General features: G+C 43.2%; 1 protein-coding gene across 1 annotated transcript in view; it reads left to right on the forward strand.

Moving 5' to 3' along the window:
* The window catches only part of OSBP (oxysterol binding protein), a 30,286-nt gene that overhangs the window by 2,021 nt on the left and 4,556 nt on the right, over window positions 1-23,709 (forward strand). Inside the window, exons 2-11 of the mRNA XM_011379489.2 lie at window positions 2,750-2,958; window positions 4,611-4,861; window positions 9,310-9,508; window positions 9,761-9,863; window positions 10,164-10,218; window positions 10,416-10,547; window positions 15,150-15,395; window positions 15,660-15,780; window positions 22,625-22,728; window positions 23,699-23,702. Of these exons, the coding sequence (XP_011377791.1) occupies window positions 2,750-2,958; window positions 4,611-4,861; window positions 9,310-9,508; window positions 9,761-9,863; window positions 10,164-10,218; window positions 10,416-10,547; window positions 15,150-15,395; window positions 15,660-15,780; window positions 22,625-22,728; window positions 23,699-23,702 (1,424 nt within the window). The remainder of the gene's footprint in view (window positions 1-2,749; window positions 2,959-4,610; window positions 4,862-9,309; window positions 9,509-9,760; window positions 9,864-10,163; window positions 10,219-10,415; window positions 10,548-15,149; window positions 15,396-15,659; window positions 15,781-22,624; window positions 22,729-23,698; window positions 23,703-23,709) is intronic.

The following is a 23,709-nucleotide window of genomic DNA, read 5'->3' on the forward strand; positions in this document are numbered from 1 at the left end:
GCTATTGGTTAGATCCTCACTGCTAAGGTTAGATCACAAAATTTTGGTTTGCTCCAAAGTTTTTCTCCTGCTCAGGTTCACTGACCATCATCCTAATGTTCAATTGGTTCTTATTCTAACTTGACCTCTAAGTCACTATTAACACATTCCTCATTTTCAGAAGTTGTGTTTCAGCTGAGGACCTTAATGTGTGATCATATTTCCTCATCCAAGTTCTTATCTGATCCACTTTCCAGGCTAGTTGATTCTTTGATCAGTACCTGCCTTGATCAATATTACCTTTGTTGGACATTAACTTACATGTTGTCGAAGTACTCGTAATCACTTTTGAGGTCTCTCTTTCAAGAGCAAGTGGTACTTGTCTAACTACAGATAAAACTTCTTCTGAAACATACCAAACCACATATTGGGAAATATACCATAGGCCTTTCCTTGCCAACTAAGATAGTCGCACCCACAAACCAAACAACAGGATCCAGAGTTATCAAATCTACGTGCTACATTCAAAATCATATTGAGTGCTTCCTACCAGTTATGTTGGTAGTTCTTTGGGTCCTCGTCTTTCTCAAGTTATTTAGCCAGGTTGTCATTCCTCCTGCTTTTCATGCCTTCAGAACCTGCCATTTCCTATATATATGCCTCTTACAAAATACTGTTTTCTTTTTAACTGAGATCATGTACTCCCTAGACCTGTCCTCTGATGAACTTTCCTAACAGGCTTTGACAACACTGCTTCTCTCTTTTTATATGTCCTGTTCTTCCTTACATTCCCAGTTACACAGATGTTCAGTTACTTAAAACCATATGTAGAATCCCAGCTTCTGCAGACACATCGTGACAGACCATAGTATTGGTTTTCCTGGCTAGGTTCTAGAGATTGAGTTACTGTTTCAGCTGGTCTGTTTTCAGGGAAGAAATTTCTAGCCAGAAAATACCACCTAATACTGTAGCACCTGGAGAATTTAATCTTGCACCCCGAAATCATTTCTTTCCAGCTTCTGTACTGATCATTTGTAACCATTGGTGTATTTGCCCAAACCCAAGAGCTCCAACGTTGAGCCTGCTGTACTTCCAGGATTCCCTGGTACTTTTAAAACTGCTGCAGACTGTGTGTGATTTGAGAAACTTCTTTAGTTCATGAAGATGACCAGGCAGAGGAGACTCTTGAGAAGTGATTTGTGAAAAGTACCAACACATTGCGAGGAATGTGGTAGAAGGTCCAAGTAGCACCTTTGGAATAGAGAGCAAGGGTGAGCGGCCTGTCAGCTGTGGGTCTGTATTTCAGCCTGCATTATGCATAATGTAATTGAAGCTTTGGGTGGGGGAGGGGAGGTAAGCGTAGAAAAAAAACAAGGATTCACGTTACAGTGTGGCAGGTGCGAGGATGGAAAATGGCCCAGACCATTGAGACCCCCTAGCCATCCCAGACTGCTCAGTTGGGGAAGAAAAACCAGTTTCATGTGACAAACTGAACAGCAGGCCTGTCTTCCTATAAGCACAGTAAAACCGACTTTCTCAAACATACCAAATCTTACTTTCTGGAGGTAGGGCGTGTGTTATTTCTGGCATGCGGGAATTCTGGATGTGCCAGGTATGTTTGGCGACTTGGCTCCTGTGAAAGGAAACGGCTCTGCTCTGCACTGTGGCACTTGGCAAAGGACTTTGACCTCTTTATGTTCCAAGTTGGTCAGGGAAAAACTGTTCTCAACATGCAGGCCCCTGGGCACAGCCAGCAGGTGGTGGGGAAAGTAGCACAGTCTGCGCTGTAGACTGCTGTGCTAGCAGCTTGATACTTTATGTGAAGCCCCTTGTAGTTTATTGTCACCAAATAGTGCTGTAAAGTTCAAATGTTAGTCTATTAATAGAACTGTCAGTCAGAAGAGATAGGGAAAATTTTTACACCCAGTCCTCTGAGAACAGATTTGCTGAATCTTTCCTAGCTATTAATAGCATGGCTTAGGAGTTCCCACCAATAGAGGTCGGTAGACCTTAGGAAATAACATATTCCAGAAAGATTATACCACCTGGTGATTCTTTTATGACTATTCCTTCTTTTTTCCCACAGAAAGCGAGTTATTCCTATTTCATATCACTGAGCTATAGTCAATATTTAATACTCTAAACATCTACGTGTCCCTTACACTCTGCAATTCAATCTTTAGCATACTGTGACAGGTCTCATTTGGGCTGATTTACAGTCGGAGGGGCTTTGTTCAGTATCTGTAAAATAGAGCTATTCTTTCCCTTAGGGAATGTGATTGTTATATGAAATTTTGTTGCATGGGTTTATAAAGCTCTATTTTATAACTTGTTAAATAAAAAGTAATTCCTGACTGCCAAAGGGCACAACGGAACTTTTTGGGGCAATAGAAATGTTTTACATCTCGACTGTGGAGGTGGTTACACAATTATATACATTTGTCAAAACTCACTGGATCGCACACTTAAAATTGCTGAATTTCTATTGTACGTGGTTATACTTCAGTGAAGCCTCATTCAAAAAAGCTAAGGGTGAGAGGAACAGCAGAGTAAAATCTAACTCAGAAACAACACTTAGGTTCTGAAAGAAAATCTCTACTGATTGTTTCTTGAATTTTAGGGAGCCATTCGAGAGAAATATTAGAATTTGCTCATTCCTAAGACTACTAGATTTTCGAAAGGCTTAGCGTTAGGAAAAGAAAAGGAATGTGATCAAGAATAAACCATCCATCAGCTTTTTCCTTAGCATGTCTTTGTCTCGTTATTGCAGGTCAAAGGCAGAAATGAGACACACCTGCCGGGGGACCATCAACCTCGCCACAGCCAACATCACTGTGGAGGACTCCTGCAACTTCATCATTTCCAATGGGGGTGCTCAGACCTACCATCTGAAGGCTAGCTCAGAAGTGGAGCGGCAGCGCTGGGTGACAGCCCTGGAGCTGGCCAAGGCCAAGGCGGTGAAGATGCTGGCAGAATCTGGTAGGGAGCGAATAACACTGTGTGTGGGAACCTTTCCACTTGCCCCTTTTATGCACAAATCTCGTTTTCTCCCTCATTGTCCTTTAATTATCAACTGTCTCCTAGATATCTCAAGCTTCTCTTCATCTTGCAGTGTTTCTCCTGGAGGAGTGGTTTTTAACTCAGGGCACTTCTGCCCTGCCGGGGACATTTGGCAATGTCTGGAGACGTTTATCTTGTCAGAGCTGAGGGATGGTGATGCTACTGGCCAGGGAGGCTGCTAAACCTACAAAGCAGAGTTATCTGGCCCAAAATGTCAGTAGTGCCTCCGTTCAGAAACTGTCCTTTTGGCTTTTAATGCCAATTAACTACCTTAGAATTTTGAGTAATAATTATTTTATCGTTAGGTCAGCCTTAGGATTATTACAACTCGCAATTTCGATCTATCCTTACCTTTTTTCTTTTCTCCTGACAGTCTTACTTAACTATTTGTTAATTGAGTTGAAACAATCTTCATAGACTGCCAAAAACATTATATGTGATATTTTCTATGAAAAAAATCATTTTGCTACCTTAGTTTCACTCAAAAGAGCAATCTAATTATGTTTTCACTCAAAAGAGCAATCTGATTATGTTTTGATTTTTCTTCAAGGAAAATGGTAGGATGTCCTCCCCCACACGCATGCCGATGTTGATAGTTTAATCACACTGGGCTGGTCACCTGCTGACTTCTGTTCGTCAGTTGTTTTTCTTATCCCCTGTCATTTCTCGTACTGTATTTAATATCTATTAAGCAGTGAGCGGAAAATTCACTGCTTTGTAAAATTTTTTGTGATCGGTTATATTTTCGCTTTGGCCCTGCCTCTCCGTAGCAGACAGGGCAAGCCCTCCGTCGTTTCTTTTGTTTTGGTTTTAGTGCTATCGCTAGCTTCCCCCAAGGGAAGCGACACCGCTGGAAGAGCACTTTGCGGTTACAAAAGTATTGTGTGCAAGACTGATGCTGAGAGGTGCGGTGCAGCTGTCCGCTTGGCTGCTTATTAGAGAATCATTTAACAGAAGACCTTGCGTTGCTCTCATTGCGCTGCTGGCTTTAGTGTCAGACGAACTCATCATGACGTCCCTGAGCTTTCCTTCAGCGAAGGGAACTTAACTAGTCTTTCCACGATGCGGACTGTGTTTACAAAGCGCAGACTGTGATTCTCAACCCATTTCATACAGGGCCCACCGATCGCACAGCAGGCAGTAGTGGATTTGCATTAACAATCAGCTCGGAACGGTGCGAACCCTCAAGCTAGAGTGGAAAGGCTCAATAATTCATTCCCAACCCCAAGAGCTACTGAACTTCTCCATCTTGTCCTCTAGGTCGTTGATTCTCAAACTTCGGTGTGCATCAGAATTACCTGGGCAGCTTATCTGAAATGCAAATTCCTGGGCCTTGCCTCACACCAGCCAAATCAAAGTGTCTGGGGGTGGGGCCAGAGGCTCTGCACCTGTGAGAGGAAGCCCAGGTGTTTGTGGTGCGGGTGGGCTGTGGAAGCCGTCTGGTGATGGCGAGCCGTCCGTCGCTCAGAGCACTGTGTGAGGCTTGCCAGTTTGTTTGCAGGCGGAGTCGGTAGGGTTCAGACTCTCTCTCCCGGGCCTGGAGTCGTGTAACTTACCTTTTGCCCCTGCAGACGAGTCAGGAGATGAAGAGTCTGTCTCACAGACCGACAAGACAGAGCTGCAGAACACCCTCCGGACGCTGTCCAGCAAAGTGGAGGACCTGAGCACGTGCAACGACCTGATAGCCAAGCATGGCACAGCGCTGCAGCGCTCCCTCAGCGAGCTGGAGGCCCTGAGGCTGCCCGCGGAGAGCAACGAAAAGATCAAGCAGGTCAACGAACGGGCCACGCTTTTCAGGATCACATCCAACGCCATGATCAACGTAAGTGCAGATGGCGCCGGTGCCGCGGTGTGATCCTTTCCCCCTTCGATTCTTCCCAAATGCAGGGAAAATTGTAATTGATAAAGCATAGAACGTTAGGTCTCGCCCAGCTGCTCCAGGGGTTTAAGTTACATTGTTTGTTGCACGAACTGGAACAGGTGCTCAGATGGGATGACTCTCAGGCTCCGCTCAAATGGTCAGGAGGACACTGCTCCAGCTGGGGCGTTAGCAGTCCAGAGGGCCAGCCCTGCCTCTGCAACCAGCAGAGCATCTGGTGGCGATGTTAGTGGTGGCCCTTAACCTCTCTGGGTTGTGGTTTTGTTTATTTATTTACTTGGAACAGCTTTATCTCTTGGAGCTAAAAGATCTCGTGGGTCCTTTCCACTGTCACAGCTTTAAGTTGGAGTCTTATCCTTAACGTCGTTAATTCATTCCGGTGTACAGTGTGGTACGTGGGGCTGGGTCAAGTACTAGTGAGAACCTTAGAATACTAAATAGGCCCCTCTTTGTCCTTGATGTCAGGGGTAGTTTGGGGTGATAAGATGAAATACTCAGCTTTGGGCACTTTTTGTTTAAAAAGAAGGGGCCAGCACTTCTGCCCCCTCGTGACACCGGCCTCAGTGGCCGTGGTCTGGGGGACACTTCCACTGCCGGGCTGCATGCCTCTAAGTAAAGCCAAAGCATCGCCACTGTTAGTGATGCGTTTCAGATACCGGGCGATCGGTATGAAATGGATACATGGTTTAAACTGTGCTGTTTTTCCTCTGCCGATGACTGATTCTCACCTGACAGGATGTTTTAGTAGCTTCTAGTGAGAACACTAGAAGATGTTTCATAACACAAGTGAAAAGCATACTCTGTGAGAAAGGGCTTATGCAGAGGTTTTTTCTATCTGTTAAATGCGATGAAATTACTTCACTAGAGCCAGATTCTCCCCTGTTGGGGGAGCAGTAATAAGTCATTTGCTAAGAAATAGTTCAGCTCATGTGGCTCCTAAAAATCAAAGGACTTTCCCCGTGACCAAGGGAAAATTTAGTTTTTCTCCTTTAAAACCCCTTTGTTACTTAATAGAAAGTTGTGATAATCTTTATTTTTATATCATTTTCTGAGGTGTAGAAAACTTTCTTTAGTGCTCTGATTCACACAGCGTAGAAAAGACAAATTATTTTGACCGCTGCAGGAAGACCAACTGCCTCCGAGACTCTTCTGCTCATCATCACTGACGCTGTGTTTCTGATGTCTGGTCATGTGCTCCTTTTCCAAACTGTCGCACTTCTCAGTGACCACACGCCTGCCTTTCTGGTCCTCTTGTGATCAGGAAAACCTCATAAGTCATACAGGTCAATTAATCAATATCGAATAAGTATACTATTTATACAGAACAACTCAGGACACATCAGTCTCCTGACAGCAGATGTTGCCTTTTATCCAATGTCAGGTGAACACACCCTGCTCCATGACGTTTTTCTTCTACTCTTGATGTGAAAACATTCCTGAATAAAACACCACTTGGCCGAAAGTTTTCTCATAAAACTGCAAGTTGAGTTTGAACTTTACTCTTGAAAATGTGGTCTTCACTCCTCGGGGCGATTCCTCCCGAACTCCTAAGTGTCCGGAGTTTGTGTCAAAGGGAGTGATTCCTTGGAAGTCAGAGGGAAGTTGTTTCTCATGCTCGTCTCCCCTGGTGCTCTGCCTGTGCCCCTTTTATAGCCTGTTACTGCTTAAAATGCGTTTTTTTTTTATCCCTGTCTTGTTTCCTTTATACCTTTTAGGTGATAGCAAGATTTTAAGAATAATGTGCATGTTAGAAATTAACATGCTGGTGTGTCACGTCTCTAAAGGGGCAGTTAAATCAAAGGAAGACCACATTTCATTCAGGTTCTTCATTGCTTAGGATACAGCTTTTCTTACTACCAAAATGAATCTAACTCGCTCAACACTGTTAGTGTATCCATTTGCTAATCCAGTGAACATCTATTGAGCACCTTCCGTGTTCTAGGCACTGTGCTAGGGGATATAAAATAAATGTGGATGTCATCCCTGCCCTTGAGGAGATTCCTCTCGAATGAGAGGACACAGAAGTAACCAGACAGTTACGGAGTGTGCCAAGAGCATGACAGATGAGCACAGGCTGCTAAGGTAAAGCACACCGGAGGCATTTAGCTCAGAGTGGGAGAATTAGAGAAGGTAACACCTCCGCTGAATTCTGAAAGACGAGGGAGAGTCTTCCTATGAAAAAAGGCAATATAGAGCTTGGGGCCCTGAAGTCCACCTGCCTCAGTTAACTACCTGGATAACCTAGGCAACCTACTTCCTCTGTGACCTCAGTTCCTTTTCTGTAAATGGTGACGATACTAGTAGCTGCTCACAAGGTTGTTGAAAGGCTTTTATTAGATAATCGATGTGAAGCGATCAGTAAAGTACCTGACATGTAGTTGTCTCTCACTAAATTTTAGTTACGCTCAATATCATTAAAAGGAAGTGACAGAGAAGCGTTGATCCATGTAGAGGTGTGGCATATGTGGATCCCTCCCTCTCTCCCAAACTCTGGGACTTGCTGGTAACTGATTATTAATTAGTGGAACGAGTAGTAGCTAGAGATGAGGCTGGGAGGGAATTAAGTGTGGGAGGAGAGGGGGTGCAGATCGTACTGAATGGGTTTAGTAGTGAGTTACAAGAGGATGTGACTGATTTTGATGCAGGCTTACCATAATGGCTAACACCTTATCAAATGCTTAACTGTGAGCTCCTATGGTTTGAAATGCTTTACATGTAAAGCAACAACTCTTTGAGGCAGTTGCTGTTGTTATCTTTTGTTTACAGATGAGGATGATAAAGCACAGAGAGGTTAACTGGCTTGCCCAGAATTCCATAGCTGGGTAGTGGGATGGAGCTGTGATTAGAGCTTCAACAGTCCAACTCCCATGTATGTACTCTGTTCTGCCTCTGAGTATGAGGGATGACAAGTGTGTGGATTTTAGAAGTATTAAAGAAGAATCAATAGTACTTTATATTTGGATGTGGAGAGGAAATAAAAACTAAGAATCGCGGATGTCTCTTAGTTTTCTGGCTTGGGCAGGTGGAAGGGCCCCGGAACTCTTGTGGCATGGGGAATGCCCAGGGAAGAAGCAGAGTCAGAAAGGTAATCTGAGGAGTTCAGAATGGGACCAACTGATTTCGAAATTACTTTGAACCACTGAATAGGCAATAGAATGTTCTGGTCTGAAGCTCCATGAGCACAGAGCTAGAATTACTGATTTCGTAGTCATTAGCCAGTAGTTGAAAGCACGGGAGTGGATATTTTATTTACCTTATGGTTTCTCTGTAACAGGGCATTGAATTTTAAGATTACATTGTTGACTTCTTTTATTTATTTATTAAGCAAATTCTCAGGTTCCTACTCTGTACAAAGCAAAGGACCTGGAGATATGTATATGAATGCCTGTAAACTGTCTTCAAGTTGCTTATGGTCCATCTGGAGAGAGAGTCACGATGCTGCTGTGGCATAGGAGTATGTGCCAAGTGCTGTGGACATGTAGAGAAGAGACTGGCTGCTGTGAGACTGGGGGAAGCATCACAGAAAAAGTGACATTTGCCATAGATCCTAAAGAATGAGGAGGACTGGGCCCAGTAGAGAGAAGGGGTAGGAAAGGGTATTCCCGGCAGAGCAAATAGCACATGCTATGGATAGGCAGGCCTGAAAGAAATCTTTCTGTCCAAGAAATGGTGAGTTTAGTGTGACTCCACGAGAAGGTGTTGGAGCGGACACAGCTGCCTGCTGGTGGCCCTGCTGTGAAGGGCCCTTTTGTTCATGAGCAGTAGTTAGGATCTGGTCCCAGTTCCCGCGGGGAGCCAGTAAAGGGGCTGAGAAGATCAGATTTGTGTTTTGTCTCCACAGCCCCGCTTTGATTCCTCGGGTGGGCTTCTAGTTGTTACGGTCAGTTGTTTCTCTCAGTGACCAAAATAAAAACAAATTAAGTTTCGTCACATTTGGTCTAATTCAATGTAGAGTCTCCGTTCTCAGTGTCTGAATTCCTCAGCTCTAGGTGAGAATTTATTGAAAGCAGTTATCCTGTGTTTTTCCTCATGTTTCAGTTGATGGATTTTGTTTTCTTTTGGCGCAGTGCACGTAGCTGCCCTCTGCGATGTCGCCACAAATACTTTGCCTAGGTTGTACTGCTCATTTGGTATTTGTTCGGTCTTCACGATCAGGAAAATATAAATGAACCGTGGCAACCATGCTCGTTTTTTTTTTTTCCCGGAGTTGACCTCGATTGCATCACGGAGCTGGCTGTCCCTGTTACAGTGGAATAACAGGGAAAGTCTTCATTTATTATAATCTGCCTGTTCAAGTTCCCAGAATAAGATTGCTTCCTGGGCTTGCAGAGGCCTGAGGGGTGTCTCCGCTGGTTGAGTCACTGTGACACGTGTTGACTGTCCCCATACAGGCCTGCAGAGATTTCCTCATGTTAGCCCAGACCCACAGTAAAAAATGGCAGAAGTCCCTGCAGTATGAAAGAGACCAGCGTATCCGACTGGAGGAGACCCTCGAGCAGCTGGCCAAGCAGCACAATCACCTAGAGAGGGCCTTCCGAGGAGCCACGGTGCTGCCGGCAAACACTCCTGGCAGCGCGGGCTCCGGTAAAGGTGAGACGCTGTCCCCCTGGGGAGCCTGTTTCAATAGAAGCCACGTGCTTTTCTGCAGTTTATAGAAGAACTCCGCATTCTCCGGAGTCAATGACTCCCGCGAAGCGCAGCTGGAGCCGCTTATTTCTTCTGGCTCCTCCACTGCTTTCTACCATTTGTTGCTCTGTTCGTGATCAGTATTGAAAAGATCTGGCCGCACCAGGTTTTGGTTAATATAGCCAAAGTCAACAAAGGAGGCTTCTGTCCCTGTAGATCAGTGCTGCTCCGGCAAAGGAGACATGAGCGATGAGGATGACGAGAATGAATTTTTCGATGCGCCTGAAATCATCACCATGCCTGAAAATTTGGGCCACAAGTAAGTTATCCTTGACTCCACAAAAAAGTGAATAACACATCAACAGGTTAGAAATGTTTCGGTGGGATGTTTGCTGACATCCGGGCTCTTTTCCTTAAGTACATGGAAAACTGTTAACTTTTTTACCTGAACAGGTTGTCCAGAGAGGTTTAAATTCATACATATTCTATCAAAATGTCATTCGAGCACCCATTAATAAGTTTGTGCGGTGTGCGTAGCATTCCGCTTTGTAAAGACAGAGAGAGGACCAAACTCTAGTTCCAGTCTTTGTTCTAATTGTCATGCTTCCTGTCCATATAGACGTACTGGCAGCAATATCAGTGGAGCCAGCAGTGACATCATTCTTGATGAACAGGTAACTCTTTTTTGGGAGTTATCATGAGTGAAAGACTTGGGGTATGATCTCCAAGGATTTGCTAGTAAAGCACTAAGAGAAACAGAAAATACTGTTTTTTTTGTTTTGTTTTTTTAAGCATGGGGGGAAGGGAAGGTTATAAATGCCAGGTTTTCTGTTCTTTGTGGGAGATTGAAAGGCTTTGTTTTTGTTCTTAGTACAAACATCAGCTGGAAGAGACCAAGAAGGAGAAGAGAACTAGAATACCATACAAGCCAAACTATAGCCTCAATTTATGGAGCATCATGAAGAACTGCATCGGGAAAGAACTCTCGAAGATCCCCATGCCGGTGAGGCTCTTGCATGCCCGGGCTGCTGCCGGCAGGCCCCCCTAGGCCTCAGTGTTTCTGTGACAGCCCTACTCACTTGTGGGACAATTTGTGGGGTGGTCTTTGTTACCCTTAGCATCATAAACCATTCCTTAAAATTATCTGCTTTAATTTGGGCTGTGGATCTGGTATGTTCCCAGATCACCTAGGACTAGATGCCTTTGTTCAATAACAGTTATTTATGAGCAGATTCCGGAGCCAGCCCCGCAGGGGGCATGCAGAGATAAATACGGCATCGTTTCTGTTTTCAAGAAGTATTTAGGTTAAAGGAGACAGTCATGAAAACAGGTAGAGATAGCATTTTCTATGATAGCGTCATTTGAAGTACTGTACGTGCAAAGGTTTGGGGAGCACAGAAGCAAAAATCAACTCATTCCAACCAGAAAGATGAGGACCGTCTCCATGGTGAAGATGGAGTTTGGGCCAATCTTCCTGCCTCCACTCATACCCTCTTCCAATCTGTTTACACTGTTGCCAAAGTGATCATCTTAAAATTGAAAATGTAGTCACGTCACTCCTTAGCGTACAGTCCTCGACTGGATCCTGATGGCTTTGAGGGTAGACCAGATTCCTTGGTGGGCTTGGTCCTTCCTCCCCGTGGGCAAGGCTGTGCCACACACGCCCAGCGGTGTGCTCAGTGGGCGTTACCTGCAGGTACTCACAGGCATCTAGCTTGTTGTCTTTTCCCTCAGGGCCTTTGCCCGCACTGCTCTTTCTGCCCGAAGCTTCAGGAGCTCCCCACATAGCCTCGCCACTTTTCTTTTGCCACGGCTGAATTGTACTATCATCTCTTTGGGCACAGCCTCACCCCGCATCCGGGCAGGGTGACATGTGTCTCCTCTGTGCCCCGGGTTCCATCGTTTATGCCTGGGCAGTGGATGTCGCTTGCCCGTTCATCCCACAAGCATTTCCTGAGCAACTACTCTCTGCCTGTTGTTGTGCTAGTGTGTCCGTCAGGTATAGGTTCAATATAAAGAAACAAACTCAAAATCTACTGGTTTAAACCAGAGGTCAGCAAACTATGGGCCTTGGGCCAAATCTGGCTGCCATCTGTGCAGCCCTAATGCTGACAATTGTTTTATATTTTTAAATGGTTGAAAAGACTCAAAAGGAGGATAATGTTTTGTGATGTGAAAATGATATGAAATATAGATGTTCGTGTCCATAAAGTTTTATTGGAACACGGTGACGCTCTTCATTACCTGTTGTCTGTGGCCGCTTTCATCCTATAGGAGCAGTGTTGAGTGGTTTTGACCGAGGCCATATGGCCCTCAAAGCCTAAATATTTACAATCCAGCCTTTCATAGGAATTGCTGACCAACGCTCTGTCTTAAACAAATACTAGCTTCACTCATTGTCCTGTGAGAGCCCATATGTAGGTGGGTCAGGGCTGGTACCGTACTCTGCGGTATCAGGACGAGGCCTTTTCTTCCCTCTTGATCTGCTGCCTGGGGCCTCAGTTTCTAGGTCCAAAGTGGCTGCTCCAGTTTGGGCCATTAGGGTTTCATTCTGGTCAGCAGGAAGGAAAGGGAAGAAGGGCATGGTCTTTCCCTTGGAAGAGTGCTTTCTGGAACTTGGTTATAGGCCCACAGCTGTTGGAGGAAAAGGCTGGAAATGAAGACTTCTATGCTGGGTGGCATCGCCTAGCTAAAAAGCGGGGTTCTATCTCTTGTAGAATAAGGGAAGAATCGATAGTGGAGGGTGGCTGCAGGTTCTGCCCACAGCTAGGTGCGTGGCGTACAGAGATACAGAAAGCGTTCTACCCTCTTGGGGCTTTGGACCACTGTGTGGTTTCTGTCTCACCACAGACTGTTTCTTGTAGGCAGACATTGTTTCTTATTGGTCTTTATAACCCTGATGCTTCACCAGTACCTGGCATCTCGAAGTAATCAGGTAACTGGGTCTTGAGGAACAAATAGATTTATATGTAAGTGTGTAAGATTTTTTTGTTAGGAAAATGTTGACTCCAGACAAGAAAAGCCCATGAGTAAGCGCACTGGAGAAACACACTGCTGCCTTGAAGGAAGTGCCTTGGGAACGTGGTCTGGAAGCTGGTGGTCTCCTACGTCCAAGGCCTTTGCAGCCTCAGAAATGCAGATCCTGCTTAGAAACAGCTTCTGAGGCGAGGTGACCTTTCTGTCCTCCTTCACCATTAGTTCCTTGTTGACTTTGCCTCTAGGAATGTGCGGTCTTATCCCTGTTATACAAGGGCAGATCTAGTCCTCGCCCTTCCCCTGTTCTGTGCTGCATCAGGAAAGCTTGTCCGTCTGGGTCGTTTTTCTCAGGCTTCTGTGTCTTCTGGCCTCGAGCTGAGCTCCAGCAGAGCAAGGCACCAGTAGGAGCTCGGAGCGGGGAGGAAGGGAGAAACTCCAGGAGGCTTACAAGGGTTTTAGCTCCCGCCAGATGCCCCCGGCCTCTGCACTGCAGTAGTACCACTGCCGCTCTTCCTTCTAGCTGACCAACGGTTACGGCTTCCTGCCCTTGCTAACCTTGAGGTTGTCTTTTTTTGGCTGCCCAGCTCTCCATCAGCTATAGAACGAATTCCCTGCTTCTTTCCACTTTAAAGTCACGGATTCATTTGTTTCCCTATTAACCCTCTGAGTGTTAAAATGACCGATAGGAAAAGCTTGGCACTTTTAGAGAAACTATGGTTCCTGTAGCAGTTGTTGGGGGTAGGGCTGTGTGCGTGAAAAGTGACGATAGCTTCAGGACACATTGATCCTGGTCCCAGGCAGTGCTGATGTGTCTTGTCCAGCTCAGAGCTAAGAAATCAGAATCCTGGCCTGACATAGAACTGAACTGACACTTAGGTGTCATCCAGTAGTCATGTAGTCACCAGGAGAGGACATCACCCATCCCCAGTCTTCCTCAAAGTATATAGAAATAATTACTTAACGTTGTCTAAAATTCTGCCACTGAGAGATTTCGTTGGCATAGGTCATAAGCACCCTCTTTTAAAAAGACTTTTGAGGATTCAAGTTTTATCCGTCTGTTGCCCTTCCGCATACATTTTTCTTATCATAGTGCTCTTCTCCCAGTGTCAAGGTGGCTCTGGAGTGTGGCACACTGGCTTAGTTGAGGGTCAGTAGATCCTACTTCCCCTAAGAAGGCTGGTCTAATATTGGTCCCGTGGCTCTGTCTTCGTTGGGAAATTTTATAGAAATTTGTGGTATATTTCTCAAAGAAAAAAGCAGGCTGCGGTATATTATTTAATTTAATTTAATTTTATTTTTTTTTTAGAAATGTACAAATGCGTAGAAACAAACATGAAAAATCTTAATAATGGTTATCTTTGGGTGATGGCACTTAAAGTAAATGTTTTCCTTCATACTTTGTTTTCAAAGTTTGTTATAGTGAAAATTACAAGATATTTCATAATTGAGAGGACGGTAAATATTAGGGGAGTATGTGGCTCAGGGATTGGCGGGTAGGAGGTTGGACGAAAATGCAGAAAAAGAGGTGGGATCATAGGTAAGAAAAATGTTTTTGTTTGGTTCGTTTAACTGAAATATTGCTCTATGCCAGCACCATTCAATGGATGGGAATATTCCTTCCTCTGTTCTCTGGACTCAGAACTCAGGCTGGTAATATTCAGGCCCATCTAACGGTATTGCAGATTAAATAAATTTTATGAGCTAACCTGGAAATCTAACCTTTTATTTTTTTTAGCATTTGTAAAAATACTGTTGTCATCTTAAATTCCAGTCAATTGAGAAAGTAACTCTTTTTAGAAGACGAGGAGGGTGGGGAGACAATGTCTCTTTTGTTCAGTTCTCTACACCCAGTGAGTCAAAGGGTCTGGCACACAGGAGGGCTCAATAAATATTTGCGGAATGAAAAAGCGAATGAACGAACAAATGAACATCTTCTCCCTGACAGCAGCACACAAATATCTAGTGACGGAGTGCCCTAAGTTGGCTCTGGAACTTGAAAAGTGGAAACACTCAGCCCCCATCGTGAGCACTCCAGGTCCAAAAGGACAACCGTCCAGCTCAGAGCTAAGAAATCAGACTCCAGGCCTGGTGTAGAACCGAACCGACACTTAGCGACACTTCCAGTCCCAGAGGGAGTGGAAACTAACTTTTGTAATGTTTTTCTTTTGCTAACCAGCACTTGCCAGTACTTAAAAGTTACTAACCATCCTTTCTTCCCTCAAGAATTTTAAATACCTAACTTTCTCTCCGAGTATACTTGTGCTAAAATACATTTCCTCTTTTATTCATTCATTCAATACCTATTTGCTGACGGTCTCCTACATCCAGTGCATTGATGACTCTCGGATATGCAGTGATGAACAGAAGAGACGTGGTTCCCACCTCAAAGAGCTCATAGTTAGTGAAATAAATGAAAATGGTGCCGTATTCCACTCACTGACATGCGCAGTTGGCCAGGGAGAACAGATCGCTTGCAGATCTTAAGAGTTAATCTATTCAGCGAAGGCCTCTCCTCTTCCCAGGGATTTGCTTCATCACCGCGACATCTCAATATGTCCACCTGCAAAAATTAAACTGTCTCTTATAGAGGTGTAGGCAAAGGTTTTTATATCTGTTTTTTTCCTGACAGGTGAACTTTAATGAGCCCTTATCCATGCTTCAGCGCCTTACTGAAGATCTGGAATACCATGAGCTGTTAGACCGAGCTGCAAAATGTGAGAACTCTCTAGAACAGCTCTGTTATGTTGCAGCTTTCACCGTGTCCTCCTACTCCACTACTGTCTTCCGTACCAGCAAGCCATTCAACCCACTTCTTGGGGAGACCTTCGAGCTGGACCGATTAGAGGAGAATGGGTACCGATCCCTCTGTGAGCAGGTAAAGGCGCCTTGAGACCATGACACATGTCCTTTTTGAAGAAACGCATGACTTTTTTGGTTGCTCCCCTGGGTACTATGTTTGCAGAAGTTCCAGTCCCTGTCACCCGGCCCAGGACTTCCACACTGGAGGCTCTAGTGTTCACCTACTATTGTGGACATAAAAATGTCAAGTGCGAATTTTCGGTGTTTATCATCACTTACTAGACAGTATCTTTTCCTTCTCTTTTCTTCCTTCTTAATTTGAACCACTGATTTCTTCAAGGTGAGTCATCATCCCCCTGCTGCTGCACACCATGCTGAGTCCAAAAATGGCTGGACATTGCGTCAGGAAATCAAAATCACCAGCAAGTTTCGAGGCAAATACCTCTCCATCATGCCCCTCGGTAAGGCCTCCATCTTTGTAAGATATTAGTGCTCCAGGAACGGAAGGTTTTCTGGCATGAGGGAAGATCACTGGTTTAGGAGACAAGAGACCAAAGTCTCTTGGTTAACCTTACTAGCTGGCTTCGTGCAGGTCATTTAACTTCTCAGCTATCAAGTGAGTGAGGAGGCGTGAGACTCCGTAAGGACCCATGCAGTCATAAGTTTTTTGTCTTCTTAGCTATATTTAATGCATCTTTAACTATGATTTTTAAAAGTAAATTCTAATATTAAAAAAAAATGATCTCTTAACTGATGTTGTTTCTTCTATTACCCTAGAAATCAGATTCTCTCTATAAATCAAAGTTCTTGTGACTACAAGGTTAGTTTCTTAGCTACCCCTCCTACCTCTCCTCACCTTTCTCTCCCTCTCTCTTCCTCTGTCAGATGGATTAGGTATTATTTATATAATGGCTGAACTCCAGGTAAGATGAAACTTTTGTTTTAAAAGATCGTATTGGATCACAAGTTAATTTTGCACCAAGATCAAAAAGATTAGGCCTTGGAACAGGAATCCTAATATGCAATGTTAGAGAGTCTGTAACTTTAAGGGAAATGAGATTACTCAAAAAGTATAGCAGAGATTCTCGATACTCTGTTGAACTAGAGCAGCCACATTTGGCCATGTGTGTACTGAAGAGTGAATGCTGGTCTGCAGAAGAAGCGGCACAAAGCACATAGAAGCCAAATGGCTCCCTAAAGACAGAGCCGACAGTGACTACCCGAGCTCCTGTGGCTTTCTGTCTCCCAGTTTGGGTCTCTCGTGAGGCATGGCCGCGGTGCTTGATTAGTGCGGTATAGCCATCTTCTTTAATAAACGTCCCTCTCTCCCAGAAACACAAAATGGAGCAGGTGTAGTGCAAAGTAGGAATTAGCCAGAAAAAAGTTGAGGAATGTTGGCAATTCCAAAAGGAAAAAGGGAACTGGCATGTTAACTGTCCCTTCATGGTTAATATGCAAAAGGCCCTTAAATGAAAAGGAGACTGAGTGATTTTGGTCTTGATCTTCACGGGGGATATTTTAAAAAGTCTAACTGCTGAATTCTCTTTAAAGCTAGTGATTACAGAAGTATTAGGTTAAGAGTAGTAAATGCCTGGGATGATCACACCTAATTTGCAGAAGTCGGGTGTCAGTGGGCCTATAGCAGTGTGACTCTCCCCCATGGAGAAGAGTTTCAGGGGCCACCTGAGGCTCTCCAAAGAGATGGATTATATTTAGTTCTAAGGAGGGTTCTATATACATTAAAAGTAGCAATAAACCTAACTTACCAGTGATGTGCTATACATTTCTCTAAAATTTGACTAATCTAGAATTCTTTGAGGGGTAAATAACTGTATAAACATGTCTAAGTGATGGATCTAATTTTTTTAGAGTTAAATATCTTTGATAGGATTCCATTCCTAAGGCTATTTAAGAATTCAGGTTACTCAAGTGTGTTGTTTTAAGTCCCTCCATTCGTTAGGACTGAGTACTTGCCATGTACCAGGCATGGTTCTAGGTGCTGGGGAAACTAAGTGAACAGAACTCAGACACAAGCCTTCATGAGGAAATTGAACAAAGAATTGACATAGTGACAGGATGTTGAATACAGAAATATAGAGAGTGGTATTCCCAGACACTAGCCCTGGGGGCGGCTGTAGTTCATACATTTGGGTCCGTGACTTGGAAGGAGAATTGTACAGTGAAACTTTCACATTCTCAGTGGTACTCAGCTCATAGGTGGTAAATTCTGAGTTGGCAACAAATGTCTCCGAAGAAAGATACATAAACAGGATTGTGAGCGAATAGGCAGATAGATGTTTTTTTGAGGTGGCGGCAGGTGATCTGAATCTTCTTGTAAAATAGACTAAAAGGTTAGAATTCTTACAATCGGAAAAAGAATTTTTCCAGAAAATATGATTGAAGTTTGTAAAATGATGAAGACTATGATAGAGGTAAATATGAATTTTCTCATTGAGTTCCAGGGTATTGGAACTAGGTGATAACCCCGAAGTTTAAAGAGACACGTTTGGATAGGGATATTATTTTATGGGTTCGGAGTTCCCTAACCCAAGAAGAACCACGATTTGAGAATGCGAATGAAGCAGCCACTCAGCCTATCGATCTCTGTGTCAATGATACTGCTGGGCTCCTCGGACCTTGAATTTGTCCCCGAATGGTACTTTAGTCAAAAAAAAGTCCCCTTATATATTTTATCCATATTTCCAGTTTCTAAGTTCCTTTTAATAGAGTGTTTAATAAGACACAAAGTGTTTACATTTGTTATAGTTATTGATGAGGTAGAATTTACATCTCCTATTTTGGTATTTGTTTTCTGTACATCTTGTGTGTTTTTGTCCTTCTATTCCTCCGTTAGTGCCTTCTTTCTGTGTTAAGTAGATGTTTTTCTAGTTTACCATTTTAGTTCTCTTGTTATTTCTTTTACTGTATTTTTAAAGGTATTCTTGTAGTGGTTATCCTAGGTGTTAGTTAACTTCTGTTAGTCTAGTGGAGATTAATACCAACTTTTCTGAATAGTATACAAAACCGTTGTCACTTATGTGGATCCATTACCTTTTCCTTCCTTCATGCTTTTATTTTCCTACAAATTGTATTTTTTTGCATTATAATTCCATCAACGTAGTTTTATAACTTGCTTTATGTGGTTGTCTTTTAACTCAGGAGGAAAAAAGAACTGTGAGCAAAAGATATGCTTTAGTTATAGTTTTCTTTAACGATCACTTCATTTCTTTTTTTTTTTTTCCTTTATTTTTTACTGTAGATTTAAGTTACTGTCTAGTGTCCCTTTATTTCACCTCGAAGGACTTCAGTATTTCTTGAAGGGCAGATGAGCTAGCTATGCATTTTTTTAGTTTTTGTTTATCTGGAATGTCTTAAGTTCTCCTTTTTTTATATATATATAAAGAATAGTTTGGCTGGTTATAGAATTCTTGGTTTGACAACCTTTTTCAGCATTTTGAATGTGTCATCTCACATTCTGCCATGGTTTCTGGTTATCTTATTTAGGATCGTTTTTCTCTTGCTGCTTTCAAGATTCTCTGTCTTTGTGTTTTAATAGTTTGGTTATGATGGATTTCAGCGCGGTGCTCTTTGAGTTTATCCTACATGGAGTTTATTGAGGTTCTTGGATGTGTAGATTAGTGTATTTATCAAATTCAGGAATTTCTGGCTACTAGTTCTTCAGTTACTCCAGCTGTACACCATCTTGGGCAGCTGCTTTGTTAAACAGTTGCCACTGATGGTTTTGATAATCACTTTGGAAAAGGCTGTTTGAGGTGCTAGTGTTCTTGATTATACTGAGGAGCAAACATATGTGTCTTTACTCCACCATTCTGGAGGTGGCTCTTCCCCTTCATACGTCTTAAATGGCTCTATTTTTAGATCTTTAACTTAATGTCAAGTTTTCAAGACACAATATTACATAAAGGAAGGCAGTCATAGGACATTCTTTGTTTTTCCACTATTCCTGGAGCTGGAAGGGACACTACAGAACAGGTACATCATCAGGGTGGGATATAGGATTATGGTATCAGGCTATACAGATGTTCTGATCATTTTGAACTTCAGCTCTGGCATTCTCTAGCTGTGTGACCTTGGGCAAATGACTTGACCTATCTGAGCTCAGAGTCTTCATTGGTAAAATGGGAATGTGGTAGGCTGCATAAGGCCCCTCTCCCCCAAAATATTTTTACATTCTAGTCCCCGGAACCTATGAATATATCATTTTACATAATGAAAGGAACTTTGTAAGTGTGGTTATGTTAAGGATCTCGAGATGGGGAGCTAATCCTGGTTTATTCCTTGGGTTCAGTATAATCACAAGGGTTGTTATGAAAGGGAGGCCTGAGGATCAGAGTCAGTGACAACAGAAACGAGATGTGAGTGATGCTAGAAAGGGAACACAACCAAAGGAAGCAGGTGACCGCTAGAAGCCAGAAAAGGCAAGAAAATAGATTCTCCCCTAGAGGTTTCAGAAGGGTCACAGCCCTTCTGACACTTTGATTTTTAGACTCTGACCTCCAGAACTGTAAGAGCAGAAACTGTGTTATTTTAAGCCACCAAATGTGGCATTGGTTCCATCAGCAATAAGAAACAAATCTAGAGGATAGAGCGACTGCAGCTGAGCTATCAGCAGATATTTGAGGGCCACCATATGCCGGGAAATCTTGTAGGTGCTATGGATACCGTAGTGAACAAAAACCACTTTGCTCTCATTTAGCTTGTGTTCTTGTCTTAAGCAGAAGACAAAGCGAATATATAATTTAATTTAATTTTCTATGGTGTGAAGTCTATGAAGAAAATAAAGTGGAGATATCTCAGAGGTTAATGGAGAAACGAGTATGCGTGTGGTTCTTTCGACAGAGTAGTCAAGGAAATCCTCTCTGAAAGGGTTACGTTTGAGCAGAGACCTAATAACAAAAAAATCAACCAAAAGATGGTTTGTGGGAGAGCATTCCAGACAGAGAGAACCCCAAAGGTAAAGCCCTGAGGGGGGAACAAGTATAGCATGCATGAGAAGCAGTGAGGCTGGCTCAGCGTGAGTGGGGGTGGGGGGGCGTGCATGATGTCAGAGAGTTTTCTTCTAATTGCAGTGGAAAATCATTGAGAGGTTTGATGCAGTGCGCTAAGTTGATATGACATGTTTTAAAGAGACCATTTTGACTAGAGACTTTAAGGGGCAAAAGTAGAAGCCGGGAGACCAAAAAAGAAGTTGTTATAGAAGTTTAGGCAAGAGATGATGGGGAATAGGCTGCAGTGGCTGTGGAAGAGTCATTCATTGAGCAGGAGGTGTAGGGTATGTGTTGGAAATGGTCGTGAATGTGATAATGTGTGAGGAGGACATAGCACAGCATCTGGTACACAGCAGTGCTCTCAGCAGAGTTCCCATTACTGTTAATGTCATTGTCACCGTCACCACCCCTGCTGCTGCAGCAGCCAGGACTGCTTTAATCTTTTGTGCAAGAAAGACACAACTAAGCCACAATCAGTGTTCTTTTCACTAGTGGTTACAGAGGGAGCTTAGAGTTATACCATTACTAGAATTAACTGTTTTATAAGTATGTGTGTATATGTGTGTGAGTGTGTGTGTGTGTGTGTGTGTGTATATAAAATCTTTAAATTTTTTTATTATTTTGAATCTTCAGCCACCTCTCTTCAAACCATTGATTTTGGTTTGGTATTCATTTGCGATTAACTCACAGGCACACGAGAAGACTATATCTACTGAATACCTATTATGTTTCAAGCATTTTACTGGGCAAACAGACACATTTAAGGAACAACTACATGTGGTTACTGCAAGTTTACAGGTGGATAAAACCAAGGCCTAGGCAAGTTAAAAACATCCCCAGGGTGTAGTACTACAACGCCATTCTGGTACTGGTACTGGTACATTCTGGTACCGCTTGGATTCACACCAACCCTGTCAGTTAAAGCATGGTCTCCAGCAAGTCTGCCCTTACTTCACATGTCAGCCACGTGTTTGGAGGGCCCCAGACCACCTGCACATCTGACCAACTGGCTATAAATTCAGGGGTTTCCCTCCCCTCAAAAAGAAAGAAAAGAAATAAATTCAGAGGTTCCCACAGTTCCTTCAGGTTTGATAATTGGCAGAACGACTCAGGACTCAGGAAAATGCTATCCTTGCTATTACAGTTTTATTGTAAGAGGTACAAATCAGGACCAGCCAAACGAAGAGAGAAACAGAGGGTAAGGTCTGGGAGGGTCCCGAACAGAGAGCTTCCACGCCCCATCCCCATGGAAACAGGGCACATCACCCTCCTGGCACATTGATATGTTCACCAACCAGGAAGCTCCAGCAAGCTTCGTTGTCAAGAGATTTTATTGGAGTTTTATTATATAGGTATGGTCGATCAAATCATTGGCCACATGATTGAACTGCATATCCAGGCCTCCTTCCCTCTCTGGAGGGAAGGGAATGTCATTCCCAGGAGGTGGGGTGATCCAGCCCTTATCAGGTGGCTCAAAGCCCCAGTCTCTAATCACGTGGCATGGCTTTCTGTCCTGCCCTCATTTTGGGTCATCTTGCTAGCAGAAGCTATCTGGGGGCCCACCATGATGACTCACTGGCATAAACTTTCAGAGTCACTGTGAATAACAAAGACATCACTATCACTTGGGAAATTCCAAGGGCTTAGGGCTTAGATATTTCTTTCCAGGAACCATGGAAAGAGCAGACAAATTCTTTATTATACAACACAGGGTCACACATCTAAGGAGTAGTGGAGCCAAGACTGAATCCTGTCCTGTCTGACCCCAAAGCCCCTACTCTATCCATCACTCCTTTTCATTGTTGAAGCCCTTAGATGGGTGACCCATAAGGTCACACAGCTAGTTACTAAAAATAGGGTCTGGCCCCCAGTACTGACCGCCAGTGTATGCTGCTTCCCACAATCAATTCTATTTTTTCATGTTGAGGCAGATTTGACCTGTTCCTATAAATTTTGCAGCTGGTATGATGGACACAGCTGGTGAAAAGATTGGGGGGGTTACTTTCATTTTTATTTCTACAATTGCACAATATTGCTTCCTAGATAAGCTGTATCAGTTGTCAGTGTTTGTCATCATTTCGTTATGTTTTTCTCATAAATTTAAAAATCAAGCGAAAAGATTCAGTCAGTGTTTCCAACATTTAAGAAAGTTATAAATTCGTTTCGATTTATTGGTTTTTTTTTCTTTTAAAAGTAAGAAATATCAAAAGAAAATCAACCCATTCTTATTTCTAGCTCATATAGTGATATTTTTTCTAATATTTGGTTTAATTTATGTACCTCTCTCTGCTTCCAGGTAGCATCCACTGTATTTTCCATGCAACTGGGCACCACTACACTTGGAAGAAAGTTACCACAACAGTGCACAACATTATTGTGGGCAAGTTGTGGATAGACCAGGTGAGCACAGGTGCCCATGCGTTTCTGAAGTTCAGAAGAATACCTCCTTAGGTACTCAGGACACATGAACTGGCCCCAAACTGTTGTTACCTATCAGTTTCTCCTAGGAATTTCTCTCAGCCTCCCTGAGTTTCTGTACCACAAAGTATTATTTATAAATGACCAAGTAATAACATTCATTGGGATTATGTCAGACACTATGATGGATACAGGAAAATAATAAACACGGCTCCCATTCTTCATCCTTTCCTTATTCATTAGACATTTACTACCAAGCTGAGTGCCAGGTCCTGGGGATACAAAGTCAGATGAGACGTTGTCTTCAGAGAGTGACTGTATCATTGACAATGTGACAAATATGTGTACGTCGAAAAGTATTTAACAAAATACAGTAGAATAAGAGGTGTACTAAGTTAATATCTTTTTAATTGTGAATATGCTCTTAAGACAATGGTCGCAATCAATTCAGAAGAGGGCACACTGTCAGCATCAGGAAAAGTCCCAGCTGTGTGACTTAAGCTTCATCTTAAAGAGTGGTTTGGGACTCAGAAGATTGAGAGGAGAAGAAAATAAAATGAATAAAGTATATAGAAAGGCCTGCCATATGTAACCTTGAAATAGCAAGGAGATTACTTTGATTTAAGCACGGAGTTCCTGAAAGGTACTAGTGGAGGATCAGTTTGGAAAAGTAAATTATTATGTAAATACCAGTATATGTGCTGACGGTCAACTCATGCCACCTAACATGTGACACACACACAAAAAAACAAAGGTCATTTGGTCTTCATTCCAACCTGGGATCCAAGGTGACATTTCCTGCCCCATCTCACAGTTGGCTAAGACCTGAAGCTTAAGCAAGAGAGTGCTAGAATGGAAGACTGAAAATAAAGAATTGTGAGGCATAGTGTTGCTAGATATTCACATCATCCAGTCTTTATAAAACTAATCCATGATTCTTTTCATTTTATAGTCTGGTGAGAT

The sequence above is a fragment of the Pteropus vampyrus genome, unplaced genomic scaffold, assembly GCF_000151845.1.
Source record: "Pteropus vampyrus isolate Shadow unplaced genomic scaffold, Pvam_2.0 Scaffold360, whole genome shotgun sequence".
Classification (NCBI taxonomy): domain Eukaryota; kingdom Metazoa; phylum Chordata; class Mammalia; order Chiroptera; family Pteropodidae; genus Pteropus; species Pteropus vampyrus.